General features: G+C 38.1%; 1 protein-coding gene across 1 annotated transcript in view; it reads right to left on the bottom strand.

Annotated features, from left to right (window-relative positions):
- The window catches only part of MEI1 (meiotic double-stranded break formation protein 1), a 48,502-nt gene that overhangs the window by 21,559 nt on the left and 8,764 nt on the right, over positions 1–18,179 (bottom strand). Inside the window, exons 4-10 of the mRNA XM_072420931.1 lie at positions 16,867–16,940; positions 15,679–15,784; positions 14,130–14,333; positions 11,824–11,954; positions 11,357–11,471; positions 9,129–9,245; positions 4,045–4,144 (exon numbers count right to left, since the gene is read on the bottom strand). Coding sequence (XP_072277032.1) covers positions 4,045–4,144; positions 9,129–9,245; positions 11,357–11,471; positions 11,824–11,954; positions 14,130–14,333; positions 15,679–15,784; positions 16,867–16,940 — 847 coding nt within the window. The remainder of the gene's footprint in view (positions 1–4,044; positions 4,145–9,128; positions 9,246–11,356; positions 11,472–11,823; positions 11,955–14,129; positions 14,334–15,678; positions 15,785–16,866; positions 16,941–18,179) is intronic.

Raw genomic sequence — 18,179 nt, 5'->3', positions numbered from 1 at the left:
CTAGACCTCAGGAAAGCCTGTAAACCCTTTAGCCTGTTCTGGTGCGCCATAAGTGCTAGACATGCCTAGTTTGGGCTTGTTGGACTCCATATTTTGAGATAACTATAATAATCTGCTGGTTGGCAGTTCATAAAACTTCAACCTGTGTAATTATGAATCTTGCTATTATAGGAGCACCCTAGGTGTGTTCACAGAGCATTATAATCTGTGTGAACACACTCTCCCAGTCCTCCTACACTTTGCTCTAATTGAATGTTCCTATCAGTTACTCCTATGTGTATGGGCATCTCACACATTTTAACATCTTGTTGTTATGGACAATGCCACTGATAGATTGAGCTCTGCAGAGAGCCCAGTGACTCTGAATAATTACTGAACATTGTACAAGCAACCTGGACCAAGGCAAACCAACTTTCACTTGAGTATGTTTCATTGTTATTCCCTTTTTTTACTGTTGCTATTGTTCATTAATTAGTCTTAATTTTTCTGTCCATGCATGTGTATTTGTTATCTTTTTACCTATTAAACATTATAAAAAGTGTAAGCTGAATCTCTGAAAGTGGACATTGTGTAACCTTCTCTCCTAAATGATACCTATAAAATAAACTCAGTGTCATCTGACTCTGTATGGAGTGGCAAGAGATAAGATAGACAGTGATAAAAGAGGCAGAATTAGAACTGGGGTTATCAAGGCTATCGATTCATGCTTCTGTCTATGTGAGATTGAGAAGATAGCATTCACTGTTTAATGGTTGTAATTAAATATAAGACTACTGACGTTTTGCATTTCAACCACAAGATGTCGCTGTTTCTTAACACAGCTGAATAGGTTGCCAGTTTTCATATTGATAGGAAGTGTGGCTGTTCTGGAGAGGAAACAGGAAGGAGGAGTGCAGACATCTTGGACAGACTGGGTGTGTAAAAGAGAATCCATTCGCATCCAAGGGTCAGCGTGTTCCTAGAGACTCAGAAGCTGTGGCTGAGTGAAGCTGACAACCATCCAAGGTAGATCCTGTCCAGAGGAAAGAGGATTGTTGTCCAGAAAGGCTGAGAGAAGCTGAGGAACGGAGAGCTGTCTGTCCTGCAGGACCTCATGTTTGCTGAAGAGACTTGTTGCTGTTTTTCAGTTTAAAGACATTGATGGATCCAGAACAAGACCCGGGTCAGTAAAATCGTGCACGCACCGCATTATAGGATTGGCGCCTGAAATACCAGAGACTGAGATTATACCTGCAATAGTTAGTGAGTTAGGGTCTATGTATGTGGCAGGTCATAATAACCAATCTTGAAAAAGGACGCTGTGCTGACCTCTGGGGTGAATGTATTTAATGTGTTTTCTTTGTGTTATTGTTTGGAATTTTGTTTATTGCGATAGTATGCAGTAAAGTACTTCCTGTTTTATATAAATTGGTGTCAGTGGGCTGCTTTTCCCTGTTTGTGACTTCGCTGTATCCTAGAAAGCCCCCGGTACACGGCTTACATCTAAGCACGTAGTGGTAGTCTACCTGTGTTTAGCAAGGGTTAACAGATTGGTTAATCTTCCCCTGTGATGGCCATTCTCAGCCTGCTGGTGCTCAAATTGTTGCTCAAGGTGCTGGAAAAATCTATGCACGGGTTGAGGCTGAGTTGGCGATTGTCACAATATGAAATCTTATTTTAGGATTATCTATGTAGGGCATTCTTAGTATAAGAATTTACACTAGTAATATTTAGTGATGTTTGTAAGTTACAACATAGTTTGGGTATACTGGAAAGGGAGAAAGACACAAACAGGAATAGAAGAAATGAACACTGGAGAGGAGAATCATAGGAGAACGTTGTAGTAAGACATATGAACGAGGGGAAAATACCAATTAAAGGAAGTGCCATTGACATCACTGCTGAGAAAGCCCTGCAATAAGTAACATCCTATTTGGAAGTGGACAAGTACCTACATTCTAGGAAGTTCAGGAGAATTTGAACAGATTGGGGGTGCCTCTATCCTTCCCCACAACAGTGGTTTGGTGATTGTTCACACTGGTCAACAAACATTTTCTTGCCTACATATACAAAATTACTTTTGTGAAATACTCAATGTAAATTTATTCTATATTTAGTAGATTTACAGAGCTAATCACAAAGAAGTAAATGAAGAATCTACAAATGTATTTGAAGCAATCACCGTCCTTGTTCAGAGCTCTAATAAATTGCTTCATTAATCCCAACTTGGGACTCCAACTATGTGTAGTGGAGGGAGAATGATTTTTTCTTTGTCAACCATTGGCTCGTTTATGATGTTCGCTGCACCTTTTTTAATGTTTTCCCTTGGAAACCATGTCATTTTTTTCCAGTGATCCTGCTTTACTCTACTATCCCTCAAGCAGATGAAACATGGGTACTTTGTGTATCCACTTTGCGTATCCACCATTTTTAAATCAACACATATGGACTATTGGTGTTCATGATAGCAAAGCTTTTTCAGGGCCATTTTGGTATTTTCATTTACTTCCTTAAGTTTTGTTGAGTGACCGATAGGAATTGATGCATAGCAGTTGCCATTATGCAGTAAAACAGATTTCAAACTTCGAGTGGAACTGTCTATGAAAAGCCGCCAGTCTTCTGCTCAATATTCTGGTACTCCCATATGGGCTAGTAGTTCAGGGATGTTACAACAGTACGCATAATTTCCACTTCATATTTCACTGAAATATGGTAGGAGTGTCACCTTTCTTGCCGCACCATGCGGCACAAGTCGTCTTGCTGATTCCAAATCAGAGTACTCCCACTTGTTTATCTTGTAACGATTGAAACCTTTTACATTCACAGCACAAAAATACCAATCATGATGATTTTTGGGCTTTTGCCATACCATAGGTACTAGTGTTGGTCGAATATCTCACTATTCGATATTCGACAGCTACTCGATAAAATAGTGAGATTTTGTTGGGGTGATCGAATGCCGAATTCCATCACCGATGAAGTCAATAGTGGGAGAATTCGGGTTATTTATAGGGACTATTAAGGGCTGCAAGAGCAATCAGTTTGCTCTTGCAGCCCTTTACTAGTTGTATGTGTCCTGTGTTCTTGTAAAGAGAAGGCCGCCGGGGTAAGAGAACACTACCTCTCCTCCAAAAGCATTGCAGAGGAGAGCGATTTCCCTTCATGGGTGTTCCTGGTGGGGGGCGGAGCCATCAGTGCGGGACTCAAAAGAGTCCCTGGCTGATAGGAGTCCAGTGTCCCACGTGTTCCCGGGTGCTTACGCATGAGACACAGGACTAGATGCAAAAGTAGTAACAGGGAGCCAGAAAAAAAAAGTAAAGTAAGTTTAAAAGTAAGTTATATCAACTAATGATGCATAATTTATCTGATGAATAATATATGATTAGCCACTAATGATTAGTTACTAATCATATAATTATCATCTGATAAATTATTATTACTACACAGTATTTATATAGCGCCATCATATTACTCAGCACTGTACAAAGTCGATAGTCATGTCACTAACTGTCCCTCAAAGGGGCTCACAATCTAATGTCCCTACAATAGTCATATGTCATTAATGAAGTCTAAGGTAAATTTTTTGAAGGAAGCCAATAAATTTATTTTAAAAAAATAAAGAAGTGAACCTTACTTGTAGAAGTAAAACTTGCCAGTAGTTGCAGCATTTCCCATCCTCGTCTTATACTCGAGTCAATCAATTTTTCCTGTTTTCCAAGGTAAAAATAGGTACCTCAGCTTATACTTGGATTGACTTATACTCGAGTATATACGATATGCCAAAATTCTGTTAAGTATTTCTGTTTTATTGTCTAGGCCTGCATCTCAGCATCATACTTTCTGACTATTTTGTAGATTTAATTTTTCCCTATTGTTTTAATATTCCCATTTACACCTAAATGTAATTGCTATTGTATTTTCTCTTGTTCCTAATGACAATTTAATTGAAAATGTTGAGTAAAAGTCTAAAAAAAAAGGTGAAGATATCCAATTTCTAACTTATGCATACAGGTTTTGTTAAACAGCCCTAAGGAAGCACTGAGGAAATAGAGGAAGCACTTAAACCTGTTTAGTATTTCAGTAAGCAGCAAGAGCCCCTGTTTTTGCAATTCCTTATTGTTGAGCTTCAATACATGTCTCAAACTTCTTAGAACTGCCTCAATCCCTGTGGAAAAAGCACAGTGAAATGACAAGCTTACACATGAAGTGAAATGAGAATAATAAATAAAGTATTGTTAATATATGCAATAATATTTAATACACAGGTATATGCTTTTTTATACAACAATATTTTCTATATAATACTTACTTATATATTTGTTTACATAGATTTTGCATAAATAATTAAATAAACTTGAAGTTAAACATTTTATTATTAACTAAATTACTATGTTATTTACAAATGGCCTTGCCTTTTTGTTCTGTTCATTCTTGTCAAAAAATATTCTTGTGTCTGTTGTAAGAATTCAGAAACTAATAGATACATTTAATTATAATTATTGCAATGCATTGACTTGCTTAGAACTAAAGCTGCGTACACACTTCCAATTTTTATGGATCCTGCACGATATCTGCGAACGATCGTATGGCACCGATACATACAGATAACGACACGATCGTTCAAAGATATTGTACACACGATAGAAGCGATCGCTTGAACGATACAGGAAGTGACGTGCACCACAGTAAGTGAGCGAACGTTCGTTCACCGCGCATGCTCAGACCATGGACGATCACTGAATGACCGTACACACGATAGATGGTCGACGATCGTCGTCCAATCCGATCCGCCAGTCCGGTTCCAGGACCAGAGTTCCCTACCACACTACCACATATATCCCCCTGGTTCAGGCTCTCCAGTCAGGTAAGTCTTAGCTTAGTGGTAAAGCCACTAAGTGTATTGATTTGTAAATTGTGTAGTGTCTTTCTATTTCAAGTACTTACAGAGTTTCTAAAAGGCTCATGGATGTATCTGTTTGCAGCTGGAGTCCTTTTCTGTGCCAGATATTCTTGGGTTTTTAGTTTTATACTATCAGTGGACTGCGTAAGCACAACATTTCAGCGCATGTGCAGTACCCAGTCCTCATCTCGCTGGTTTGCCCTTAGAGGGGCGGTTCCTTACTTTCCTATTGGTTGGCAGGCGGTGCAGGGATTAGAGCTTCGGTGGTTGTCTGGCAAGAACTAGTTCCCGTTTCTGGCCAGCTCCGGATTTAAAAGTGTGCAGGCTCCAGAAGACTGTCTGGCTCCGCAGGATTCAGGATGTCATTATGACATAGTTTTATCTAGGTTTGGTGTAAGGAAGCTTGCTAGCTGTGGATTGGGTTTGGTGAAGTGGTTTTCTGACCAGAATATCTACACAACAGCCAGAACACCTTGGATCTCACCTTCCTTTTAACCTCCCTAGCAGTACATTTCAGTCTGGATTTATATGTCTAAAAGCGGTACATTGTTTTTCATAAAAATGTATTTTACAGTAAAATATAATAGTATGAATATAATCATGTTTGAAACACAAAATCATGTAAAAATAATAAATTAAATACATTAAAAAATATATATAATTTAAATTAAAAAAAAATATTATACTCATACTATTACATTATACTGTAAAATAAATGTTCATGAAACAAAGTACTGCTTTTACACATATAAATCTAATGTATTGCATTCAATACAGTTATTTTGTATTGAATGCAATACAAATTGAGTTTGAATTTCCCACCTTGCCCTGCTGGCAACGTACACACGCACCAACGTCACTGGGATCTCCCCAGTGACTCATCGTGTGCTGAAGACGCCAGAGGAAGAAGAAAGAAGACAGGGATCGCTGTGATGGACAACGCCGGACATGGGCAGATCAGGTAAGGCTGTATTTACTAACCTTCCTATAGGTTTACCTGCCCCGAGTATGACTCTGGGTTACCACTAGGGAGGTTAAGCAATTTGTTCATGATAGGAGCAAAAACCCATATGGTCACTATGGGATAACGTTCTAAACAAATCCCCTGAGGGAGCCATATGGCGAAATGCATCGGGACACCGGAGGTTAACCTGACCACTATCAGTTGAACTATTAGAATATGTATAGCCCATTGGTCCTTCACCCCATGAAACTTTATTGGGGAAGAACATTCTTTACTATTGTATGTACCTATCATGGATTGATTTTGTTGTACAAGTCACTTTAACAACAATATATTAACTCATTGCCTAAAAAAAACACAGCTTTTTCTATTTTTTTATTGAAAAAAAAAGGATTAGTTTAAAAAAAAAATAAAAAAGAGGTGGTGTGGGTTTCATTGTTACAGGGATAAATACCCTGGGAAAAAAAGAGGTCATGAGACAAAAAGCAGGTCTCCAAAGGATGATGTTTGTAGGGGAAGATCTCTCTCCCCAAAGGGAGGTAAGATGACAAATCGGCCTTCAGGTGGCACATGTTGCGCTAGCAGTGCAAAAGCTTTACCCTCTAAATTGGTGTGTGCTTTGCTTTAAAGAAGCATGTTAAAATAAGAAAGCAGAATCCAAGGACTTGAAAAAGTGTAATGACCAAGCTATTGCAGGGGATATGAAGAAATTTGTGAATGCGACTGCCGTGCGTTCCCAGGTTCCTTCCAAGGCATACCAGGAGGTATCTGAGTGCAAAGAATTCTCACAGGATTAAGGTTGGAGAGTAAAGACCATTCACATTTTATTTTTCCTTGGTCTCTACATTTGTCAATTCAGTCTTGGAGGCTATTCAGTGGGAAGATGCCTCCCCTTCAAAAAAAAGAGGAGGTATTTTCCTAACCTACAGAAAGAGCTCCTAACCTTTCCCTTCATGTATGAGGTTAAACATATATTTGAGAAGAAATGGCAGACACCTGATCGTAAATGTGCCTTACAGAACAGATTTGCAAAGCTTTATCCCTTGGAACCCTAGGGATACATAAATATGGGATTCTCATACCTCAGTTGATGCAGGCCTTCAGAGATTGGCAAGAGAAGTGGTTCTGCCTATGGAAAATTATGTGGCAATTAAGGACCCTATGGTCAATGGTTAAAAACAGACCTGAAGAAGATCTATTCTACAGCAGGCTTGGCTAGCCAGCCTGCAGTAGCATTGACATCAGTTTCCAGGGCTCTGTCATCCTGGGTAGAAATAATCAAGAATATTACTGACAGAGGCACAGACAAGAATATAGCCATATTGGCCTTGGAGCAGGTGAGGTTGTCATCAGATTTTCTGGCCAAAGCCTTTAATGATCCTTTAGTACTTTCAGCTAAGGTAAAGGGGTTTACTGTAACTGCTAGAACTGCCTCTTTGGCTTAGGAATTGGGCAGAGTCCACATCCAAGCAAGCCTTGTGTTTGATTCCTTTTAAGGGGAAGGTACGTTTTGGAAAGCATCTAGAGGAAGACATTCAGCATGAAACAGGAGAAAAATCGGGATTAACCCCGCCCCCCCCCCCGAGGCAAAGAAGTCATCAGTATACATGGTCCAACCATTTTGTTCGGGATAGTGTTTTCACAATTCCAGAGGAGGTAAAGCTTGTGAATCCCTCTGCCCCATGTGATGGAATACCCAAGCATCTACAGCTAGAGTCTTCAAGGCCAAGATTGGACAAGCAGGGAAACATCTCTTGGACCTTTCGGTAGCCTAGCAGCAAGGAGTATAGAATCAGCCAGGAGGTTATCTAAGCAAGTCTTTCCCAGACCCCAACAAGTGGTCTTTGAACCCATGATACCTCAAACCAATTATTCCAACCATTTCTCCCGGTTATCAGATAGAGTTGGGGCACTTCAGCAATCGACCTGATGGCGTCTCTGGCCAACACACAACTACCAATATTCTGGTCAAGGTACAGGTGTCCCCAGGCAGTAACACAAGATGACTTCACAATCAATTTGGAACTTCCCGTTATACGTTTTTCCTCCAAAACCGTTGATTTTTCAAGTATTAAAGAGGATAAAAAACTAGGCCAATTATGCAGTGACTATCCTGCCATTCTGGCCAAGGAAGCCATGGTTTCTTTTGGGAATGCAAATGTTAGTGGTAGCTCTGAAACAGTTACCTTTTTGAAGGGATTTGCTAGTGCAAGGCAGTTGAGAGCATCCCAATCCATCATGTCTAAAAGTTACAGTTTTTCTCTTGAAACAGAAAGACTTTTACCTGCAGGAGTATCCTCAACACTTTTAAAAGCACGTAAACTGTCGACTAAGGCATACTGCAGAATATGGGAGAAGTTTGTTTGTATGTGAAAAAAAAAGGATTTTCACCCCTGAATCCAGCTCCTGCACATAATCTACAGTCTTTCTACAGTTTTCTACAGTCTGTGCTCCACCACTAAAACGCTGGTACCTTTACCACAATGTAAGGTATCTGGGAATGTATTAATCAACTTAAGAACCATACTTTGGCAGCAAAGAGAATCCTCCCTATTCAACTACCAACTTTTAATATGCTTGTTTTTGCATAGGATTACAAAAGGGGTTCTAGCAGCATACCAAATAGGCAGACGTTGTGAAGGTAGAAGTAAGCACTTCCCAACTTTTCACAAACTGTATTAGTTGATTGATTTTAGCAGTGAATGAGCTCACTTTAGGGCAATAACTCTCTACAATGCATAAAAAAGGATTATTGATCAAAATCTAATTAAAACCTATATGATTTATTGACAATATATATAAAAAAAACAAAATGAGATGCTAAGTAATAATGTATTAAACATGTAAGTAAAGTAAATATGTATTAAATACAGATAAAACCATTTTTTTACATTAGAAAAATATTAACCTCCCTGGTGGCATTCCCGAGTGTGGCTCTGGGTTAATTTTCAGTACCAAAAGTGGTAAGCCCTAGCCACACTCCGGGTGGAATTGTAAAGGGCTTGCCTGTTCCCCACGAGCCCATGGGTCCCCTGACAATGCCTGGCCAGCATCAGCATCCCCCAACGATGCCTGGCCGGCATCAACGTCCTCCGGCCTCGCGTATCTGGTGTGTGAGTGTGTGGCGGTGGTGCGCTGGGAAGCGGGACCTGGCGGGAAAGTTAAAATGTACCGATTTGACATTTAAAAAACCTAAATAATCAGACCGCCAGGGAGGGTAAATCAAGTATAATACAAAATAATAATTTAATAAACTAAAAACTATATAAATGCACTATATCATACCATATGCTGTGTGACCTTTAGTGAAAAAAAGACTCTCCTCTGTCATAAGAAGCAGACAACAGTATATTGACCAGATAAGAACTTCACTTCTGCTTAGAAGATTTTCGAATAAGAACTCTGCAAAGTAAAAACCCTATACATATTATATTTGCAGCATACATAGAAAAGAAAACAAATGACACAGTAGTTTTAGATAATCAAACTGAGATAGCTGTAAACAAAACAAGAAATTACAAATCCAAAATCTACAGTGACTTTATTATATAGGTGATATACATTTGCAAGGCCAGATTTCTGTCACATCTCTTTCTATTGCTATTTTACCAAACTTTTCATAATATGCCTTTCTATTAAATCTGACACATTTTTAAGTTTTCTAAAACCTTGCCTAAACAAACTACCATCTAGAAAATGTATGATTGTTTATTTATATAAAAACACCTTTTAAATTATTACATCTAATTGTATCTAGCTGTTATAACAGCAGCATTTTTTTACCTCATACAGCAGAACACTGCAGTGAGCTATGAAAAGGGGAATCAACTTTGAGTCAACCAGGCTTTGCTTCACACGTGTTGACAATGAATATGCTGGCAGCAGAAAGGAAATATATCACTTCATCAGTTCCCTTCTGCTTTTTTATTTACAATACTGTATGATTATATAAAAATAAATGAGATTTGCAATCATCTCTGAACTGGCTTGTCAAAACTGAAAATCTTTTGGCGGGTAAAATAGCTACCATAATGGAAAAAAATTTGGAAAATCTATCTGTAATTTTCCTGGTGCAGAGATAGTCAGGAAAGGAAAATTAAAGGTAGATAGGCAATGTTTCCATTTTCCTGACCACGCTATCGCAGCATGTGTGGGAAATAACTAGGGGGTTAATAATAGCATGCAATGTCAAGCTGCAATTTCTAAAGCTAGCAAAGTATTTTCTTGTATTAAAAGAGGAATAAGCTGCAGAGAACAAGACATAATCCTGCCCAAATCCTGCCACCAAAGCATTGATCAGACCACATCTGGAATATGCAGTCCAGTTTTGGGCACCAGTTCACAAAAAGGACATTTGGAATTGGGGAAAGTGCAGAGAAGGGCAACTAAACTAATAAAGGACATTTGGAATTGGGGAAAGTGCAGAGAAGGGCAACTAAACTAATAAAAGGAATGGAGGAGCTTGGCTATGAGGAGAGATTAGCTGAACTGAATCTATTCTCCCTTTGGAAGAGACATTCAATGGGGATACAATCACCCTGTATAAATAAATAATTGGTCCATATAGAGAACTCTCTTCCAAATCATTTTCTATAAGATAATTACAAAGGACAAGAGGGCACTCTTTATGTCTGGAGGAAAGAAAATTTAATTTAATTTAAGGAAATGCATTCCAGGTTTGCTGGATCACCCAGCTTCCCTGATAAAAGTCTATCCTCTCAAGCCTTGGAGAACTTTAATAAATCAGGCCCAATGTCTTAAGTGAAACAGAAGAAGGAGAAGGCCAAGATTTAGCAGAAGGCCTATATGCCTGTAGCTAAATATGCTGTAACCACCCCTGGAACCTTAAAGCCCTTAGCCCTTTTGCCATGTCTGATGACTGTTCAACTTGATATAAACCTTAAGTATGCTTTTATCCACTTATTCCTCTCTGAAGGAATCACAATCTGTCAGTTGTCCTCATTGATTCTATGGCTGAATGTATTAGTATAGTATAATAATGTATAGTTTTTAGCTATGTCGAGCATGGGGGGAAAAACTTGCACCATCAACGATTAATCTCCTGATTAGGGTAGAATAGTGAAGTGACTTTTGGTAAAAAGGAGAACACCAGTCTCAAAACAACACAATCTGGGTGAAAAGAGAAGGGATTCATACAGCTTAATGTCAGTATCCCCAGTACCCTTCTTTCCTAAGTACCTGGGGGATGCCAGAAATTAAAACACCAAAACACCATTCTTCATCAACTGAATCTTGATAAATGCAGACAATGCCATTATTTGACATTTTTAGGATTCACCATGCCAGACCTTTTCAAGGCCTCTTTGCAGGAACTCAAGAACATCCTTTGGCTTAGGTTACTCTGGTTAAAGCCCAAGCATCCCATAAAGATTTAAACATTTTTCCAGACTCTAATGTTTACTGGCATTGTCACCTTTTCCATCATTAGAGTCTGAGGATCACAGGGGATACCCAATTCTTGTACACTAAAGAGTAGGTAAAATGTTAATTACCTGGAATGTCAGCATAAATAAATGCTGGAGCATAGCTGGCTGGGGAATGCACAAGAACAGCAGTAATGCATTGTGCACTCGCAATCTGTAAAAATTCTTCTTTGCTTAGTAATATCTAGAAGAAAACATGTTTGATACATAATTTCGCAAAAATATAGTTTGGTAAGGACTCAATTACACTTCAATGCTCTGGTGTCGTTCTATGTAAATAGCACCACAATACACTGTCACAATGCACCTGCATTGCAGTAAACTACCATGTTCAGTATCACATTATGGTGTGCTGGCAAACCTTCAGCAGGTATAGGTTTGTATTTTTGGTGGTGTGTTAGGCAACCTATTCATATTAGCTGGCTGACTGGCTGACCTGGAGTAAGGCTTGATTCTACAACACACAATAAATGTAAAACAATGGACCTGACATATGTGAATAGGCCCTAACGATACAAAAAAAACATGTACGTTACTTTTTTCAACAGAAAAGGCAGAGGATTTTGTGCTTGTAATGTAGGTGTGTCTTCTGATTCTTCAAGCAGGACGGAAGCATTCATTATCACAGGCACAAAGTGGTCAACGTTTAATAGCTGTTTTAGCAAGCCTGCAAGTACAGTTATAATGGTGATTTAAAGTACACACAGGACACAGATATTACAAATTTTGCCTGTAAAAGCAGACCTTGCATTGCAATAAAATACAAGGCCTGCTTAATACATTAGACTTCTCACATCAATTCCAAAAAGTCTGCATAAACAAATCCTCAAAGAGAAATAGAAAATGTACTTACCTCACACCCAAGTACTGCATGTGCTGGCTAGGTAAGAGTGACTACTTTCTTTCGAGTTAGATTCTGATAACAAAGAGGATACCACATGTACATACATCTATATACATTTCTATACTAAAAACACCAAAGCCAACAGAAGCTAGGGCTACCAGTTCAAAGTAATAGTGTCACAATGAGCCTGATTTACTAAAGTTCTCCAAGGCAGGAGAGGATACACTTTAATCAGTGAATCTGGGTGATCCAGCAAACCTGGAATTAATTTCTTCAAAATCATTTGCTATTTGCTAGCCTTCCTAGCGTTCTAACTCTGTCCAAATTTATTTATTTTAAAATTTATTTTACGTTGTAGGATATAATTCTTAGGCAAAACTCACCAAAATATGTCCAATAGTTAATAAATGTAATAATAAATTTAAAAATAAAAAAACTGTTTTAAAAAATATATATAAATAAGTAAAAATATAAAATAACTGTACAGTAGCATACATAATAAAATTATATATATATATATATATATATATATATATATATATATATATATATATATCAGGATTTCTTTGTATTGGACTCAATACATTTATTTTGTATTGAATCCAATACAAAATTATTTGAATTTCCAGCCAATCCTTCTACCGGCACCAACGTCACCGGGAAACCACGCAGATCTCGCGTTTCCGCAGTTCGCGGTTAGAGCTGGAAGAAGACAGACGTGTCCCCAGGACCAGCGGGGACCAGCAGGACGCCAGGGGACAGGGACGGAGCAAGGTAAGTGAGTTTTTTCAGGGTAAAGCGGCCTCGAATGTGACTCGAGATTTCAGCTTTTTGCACCTAAAATCCACCCCAAGTCACACTATGGATTACTGCTATGGGGGCTAGCAAATGTTTTGAATCATGGACCAGATCCATTACCGGTTTGTTGGACCATCCAGCTACACTGATGAAAATGTATCCTCTCCAGCCTTGAAGAGCTTTAATAAATCAGGCTCATTATGTTGAACGATGGCTCCTTAGCACAGAGCCTAAACAGATCTACTTGTATCATTTAGATCCACCACCAAATGTTTAGGCAAACACAGAACTTGACTCAGTGCACTCCTGTCTGCAATACAAGACACACCTGAACAGATGCTGTTGTATACCTGCACACAGTGTTCCTGCAACATGTCTGCTCCTTTAGGAACAAAGTATTTATTCACATATTGTCCCTGTGGCTCCACATACAAGAATCCTATGGTATACATAAAAAGATATAGAGCTTTCAATGAGGTGTCTCAACAGCATACCCATTGGACGGATTCCAGGATTCACATTATGATACAAACATATAGCAACCATACAGGGGGGACTTCACCAGTGGACAGACAAAGATTTACATCAGTCAGGCAGGTTGCTAAACCAGTGCTGAGAGTACACAGGAGGAGAAAAGAAGGAACACTAGGTGCTTGGAAAGCCTTGAATTTATCTATTAAGGTCCTGAGAGTGGAAAAGGATTAACCCATCATATGCTGACATAGAGCAGTCAGAAAATATATGTTTATATTAAATTCCCACAACCCCTTCAACAACAAACAGAAACTAAAAGTGGAAGATCATTGTGAGCCCAACTTGTTTCCTGTTGGTCCCACTCCCCTCTTTTGCTTGCAGCAAGAGAGCCATTTATAAAAGGTTCTGAGATCATGTACTCTAAATACACATCCGTAACCTCCAATTGTCTATTTCTTCTATATGGAACTAGTAATGCCGAAATTGCATTTAGGGATTGCAGAGTAAAACAATGTACACTAATAAAACCAAGGCTTTTTTAGTTTATAAATAATTTGGAAACCTATAGATTTAGATCACCATGAATTAAACTGTAGATATGTGATATTTTACTGTAGAATGAGAACATTATTTGTATATAGGTATACCAGTTGAAACATACATACCCAACCACTGTAACATTCATTTAGGTAAAATTGTTACTAACAATGCATTTATAGGGTTTACCCATGCAGTTGATCTGTAGTTCCTTTGTCTGTGCATTTTCCAATGTAGCCAGTAAAAGTCTACAAAGTTTGTCAGTAAAATGAACAGAAAGCTGTTTTGTAGCAGGTTGTGAAGAGTAAAGTTTCCCATACAAATAACACACAGCTGCCTTCAGCTCTTCATTAGGATACATTAATCCATGTGGTAATTCTTCTACAAGGTTGTCTTCATAGGATGAAAGAAAACAACAACTTGAAAAACACTGATATATATGAATGTATATTGAGATAAATAAGTGTATGAAATACAATAAAACAAATCACATTTTAGTATAAACTGTGAATTATATTGTGATTATAAACAGGAGTTTGTCTTGCACATGATCAGATGACTGACTAAAACAAATTTACTAAAAGAGTAGAGAATATTGACTTTACAAGGAGAATATTTACTATTTATATTCATATATTTACAATTTAACAAAAAAGGTGCAGCACCGCCCCCTAATTCTCGATCGCCTAGGGATGAGTGCGCAAAACCTCCCGGAATATCTACATCACGCATCCCGGAAGGCTCTTGGCTGCTCCTTCTGCGCCTTCTTGAGCATCTCAGGCATGCGCAGAAGGAGTCTTTTCTGGAAACTGAAAAAAATTGACGATCTCACCCAGGCACCCAAAAATTGACAATCTTACGCCTGCATCGGGTAACATAGGAAGAACAACCCAAAGAAAAGGAGAGACTGGCGGGGCCCAGCACACCAGTTCAGGGACAGATACCGGGACGATGCAGGACCCGATGGATGGATTTTTTTTATTTTCAGCACTTTTGAGTTTACTTCCTCTTTAAGGTCTGAGAGGGGAAAAAAGTACTGCTAGAATCTGCTGTGTTTTCCATGTCTAAACCTGCTAAGGACTGCCGGGATTTGTGATGCTTCCACTGCCTGTTGGGACTTGTAGTGTTCTATCCGTACTGGGTGTTGCCAAAGGACTTGTGTCAGTAAACTGTGGTTCAGGATTGATAGGCTGCTGGTATTGCTGAAGCTGTTGGTTATCTTGGAGTTGGATTACCAGGCCTGGCCTGTTGGTCCCCTGGTATTGGTCTCTGTGTGCTTTCTTTCTGCGCTCCTAGTTTTATCAAACGTGTATACAATGAAATCCCAGAAGAGTGACTATACTTACTTTTTAGTAGCTTATTTGTTGAAATGCCACTGTTTTGCTTCTTCCTGTTCATTCCATGCATTCCACACCACTGGGTTAGTAGGTTCTTTTGGTTCCTGGCCAGGGTGCATGCTAGAACCTAGTGGCTGTCAGTGACTAGCACCACTGACAGTGAATAGCAGCACAACCCTTAGTCCATGATTTGCTGCATTGTGATTACTTTGCAAAATGTGCACCTAACTGTGTGTTTTTATAATGCAGAAATGTGATCGGGCCTAGTATTAAATTACTGCATAGGTTAAATATTTTGTTTAAGCAAACTGCTACTTTATAATATTTGTATCTTAAACACTACCTACTTTCCCTAATGCACAGATTTCCTCTACTTCATACATTATTGGAAATTAACTTACAATGATCTGCTACAAAAATCTCAGTAGCATTTGGGATGGCATCAAGAAGCTTTGCCAGGAAGCAGATTACAGGTCGGCTTAATCTCATACAAGAAACTGCTGACAGCTGTTAAAAAAAAAAATCTTTAATTTTTTTTTCAAAGAGCATTCTAAATGATTAGGAGCACTATTTATTTGTATGCAACACATGTTCAAGCATGACAAAATATGCTACGCAGCTTTTAATAAATAAATGCACAGGGTTGGCAGAGCTCCTACTACATAGTTTTACATTGCATTTATTTTACACTGAAGAAAAATAATGAATCCACAAAGTAAGAATATGTTTACTTTGTATACTTTCCTCTACCATAGCTTGTATTTTTTTACAAAAAGTGTTATGTCAGGGGGTTGTTTTGGATAAAATAATTGTGTTTGTTTGTTTGTTAGGGACACTTGTAATTCAGTATACAGTTTACAATTTAGCTACAAGGAAATGTGTTATTAAAACAAACTGATAGATGAGAAAATGGTTAAACCAAAATGTAAACTGTGTTTTTTTCAGCTTTTAATGTCAAAATAAAAAGTTTTTATTTACTAAAGTTAACTTAAAAAAGTAGTTTGGAGAACTGCTCCCTGCAGGCAAAGCTAACTATAAAGAAAAAACAATCCAAATGGTAAATTTGCACTTTCAAAGCATGATGTGACATCACATAGTGTTTTAAACATTTTGCCATGACATGGGACAAACATGAACTCCATAAAAAGAAAAACACACTGAATCAACGTACCCTAGAATTCAGCAAAGTCAATATGCACTTTAGGGATTAATCATAAGCAGAGCATATGAATATATGATCAGGGACCGCTTCTTCTAAAAGACATACTGACCTCTATGAATACTGTGATCAGAGGTCATGTTTGTCATACTTTGCATTTCTTAGTAGAACTTATTAAATGAAGCACTACAGATCTGTAAAGTATAATGAACTGGACTCTATATCATCAATGCCCAGTTGAGGTGTAATATTATGTGTAGTACGTGTAATAAGGTGTATGAGACATTAGAGAGTTTTTCACACAGGCAATTTTGAGACAAATTAAAGTAAGAATAGACACAGAACATTGTGTTTGCACCACATTCTTTCAGTCTCCACTGCCAACACTAAACTAAACTCTAAAGTGATACAGTTCTCCATATTGCCATACCTCTTTTTGGCAGCAATGCAATATACAATGAACACACTCTTCTTGTTTTAGATCCACAATGATCTGCACCAAAACTGCAAAGTGAAATAAGATAACATCTATAAATATTGTTCTATACATATTGTAAATGAGACTTGAATAGGAAGTGTTTAAAATACATAAAATGGCTTGTAAAGGTGTTTGCAAATTTATGTACATGTGTTTTTAGTCATTTTAAATGACTAGTTAATTAAAAAGAAATTCCCATGCCACCTCCCATTCAATATCCAAAATCTTTATTATTCTTGTTTTAACCAATACCTAGCTTTGCAGGGTGCAGCTAGTTGCTGGATAAGGCATCATGAGACTTATAAAGGCTGATGAGACTCGCTGGATCCTGCAAAGGTAAGTATTGATCAAGAACAAGAAAAATAAATAATTTTTTAATCTCTTATTTCTAGGGTCTTATTTAACCCTTTTCAGTGAATGTATAATTGGTGGACATCTGGGTGTTATCTTACTAGACACTGGCCACATTGTGGGGAAACGGCCCTGCCACGCTTAGACCGGGTCTGGATAGCGCCTTCTTGTCCCATTTGCTATCAAATTGGACAAGATAGCAAATTCATTTTTTTTTTTATAAATTAGTTATTAAAAACAGGCCTAAAAACACCTGTACAGACATTTGCAGACACCTGTACTAGCGTTTGCAAACACCTGAAAACAACATAAGTTTTCAAATAAAAAAAGACCCTGACTGTACATGGTAGGCGTCCAGGAATAGTAAACTCCACAATTTTTTTCCCGCAGGTCTGAACATTACTTTAGTGACTGCTGTGTTCTTTTGATAACTGGCGCACAAGGTGGCAGAATGAGCCTTAGTTGTATTATGTGTTGAAGAGATCAGTGGGATTTGGAACTCTTTTGAATGGACAAACAGCTGAATTGATGGGTGAAGATTTTCAAATACCCCCCTAATGTTCACAATAGAGATGCAGCTCACACTATATTGCATGTTTTAAAAGTCACAAACACATTTACATATAAATGTTTATAAGGGTTAATAATGGTTAGCCATGTGTTTTTGCATTTATTTTAGATTTCAAATGTGCTCACAGTGCAATTTTCTATAATAATCTGTTTATTATCTGCATTACTTTTAGTCTATTTATAAAACAGTAAACTGACATTCACTAAAATATTTAATGGTGGAGAATCTTTCAGGCCATGTTTCAATGGCAGTAACTGATTCACCACCAGGGAATGTTTCAAAATGTAAATGTCACATTCACTGCTTTAGTGACTTCACTGCTTTAGACTTGGCATGGACATGC

Source organism: Pyxicephalus adspersus, chromosome 8 (genome assembly GCF_032062135.1).
Source record: "Pyxicephalus adspersus chromosome 8, UCB_Pads_2.0, whole genome shotgun sequence".
Taxonomy (NCBI): domain Eukaryota; kingdom Metazoa; phylum Chordata; class Amphibia; order Anura; family Pyxicephalidae; genus Pyxicephalus; species Pyxicephalus adspersus.
Note: the sequence above shows the minus strand (reverse complement) of the source record. Positions and strands in the feature narration are given on the sequence as shown.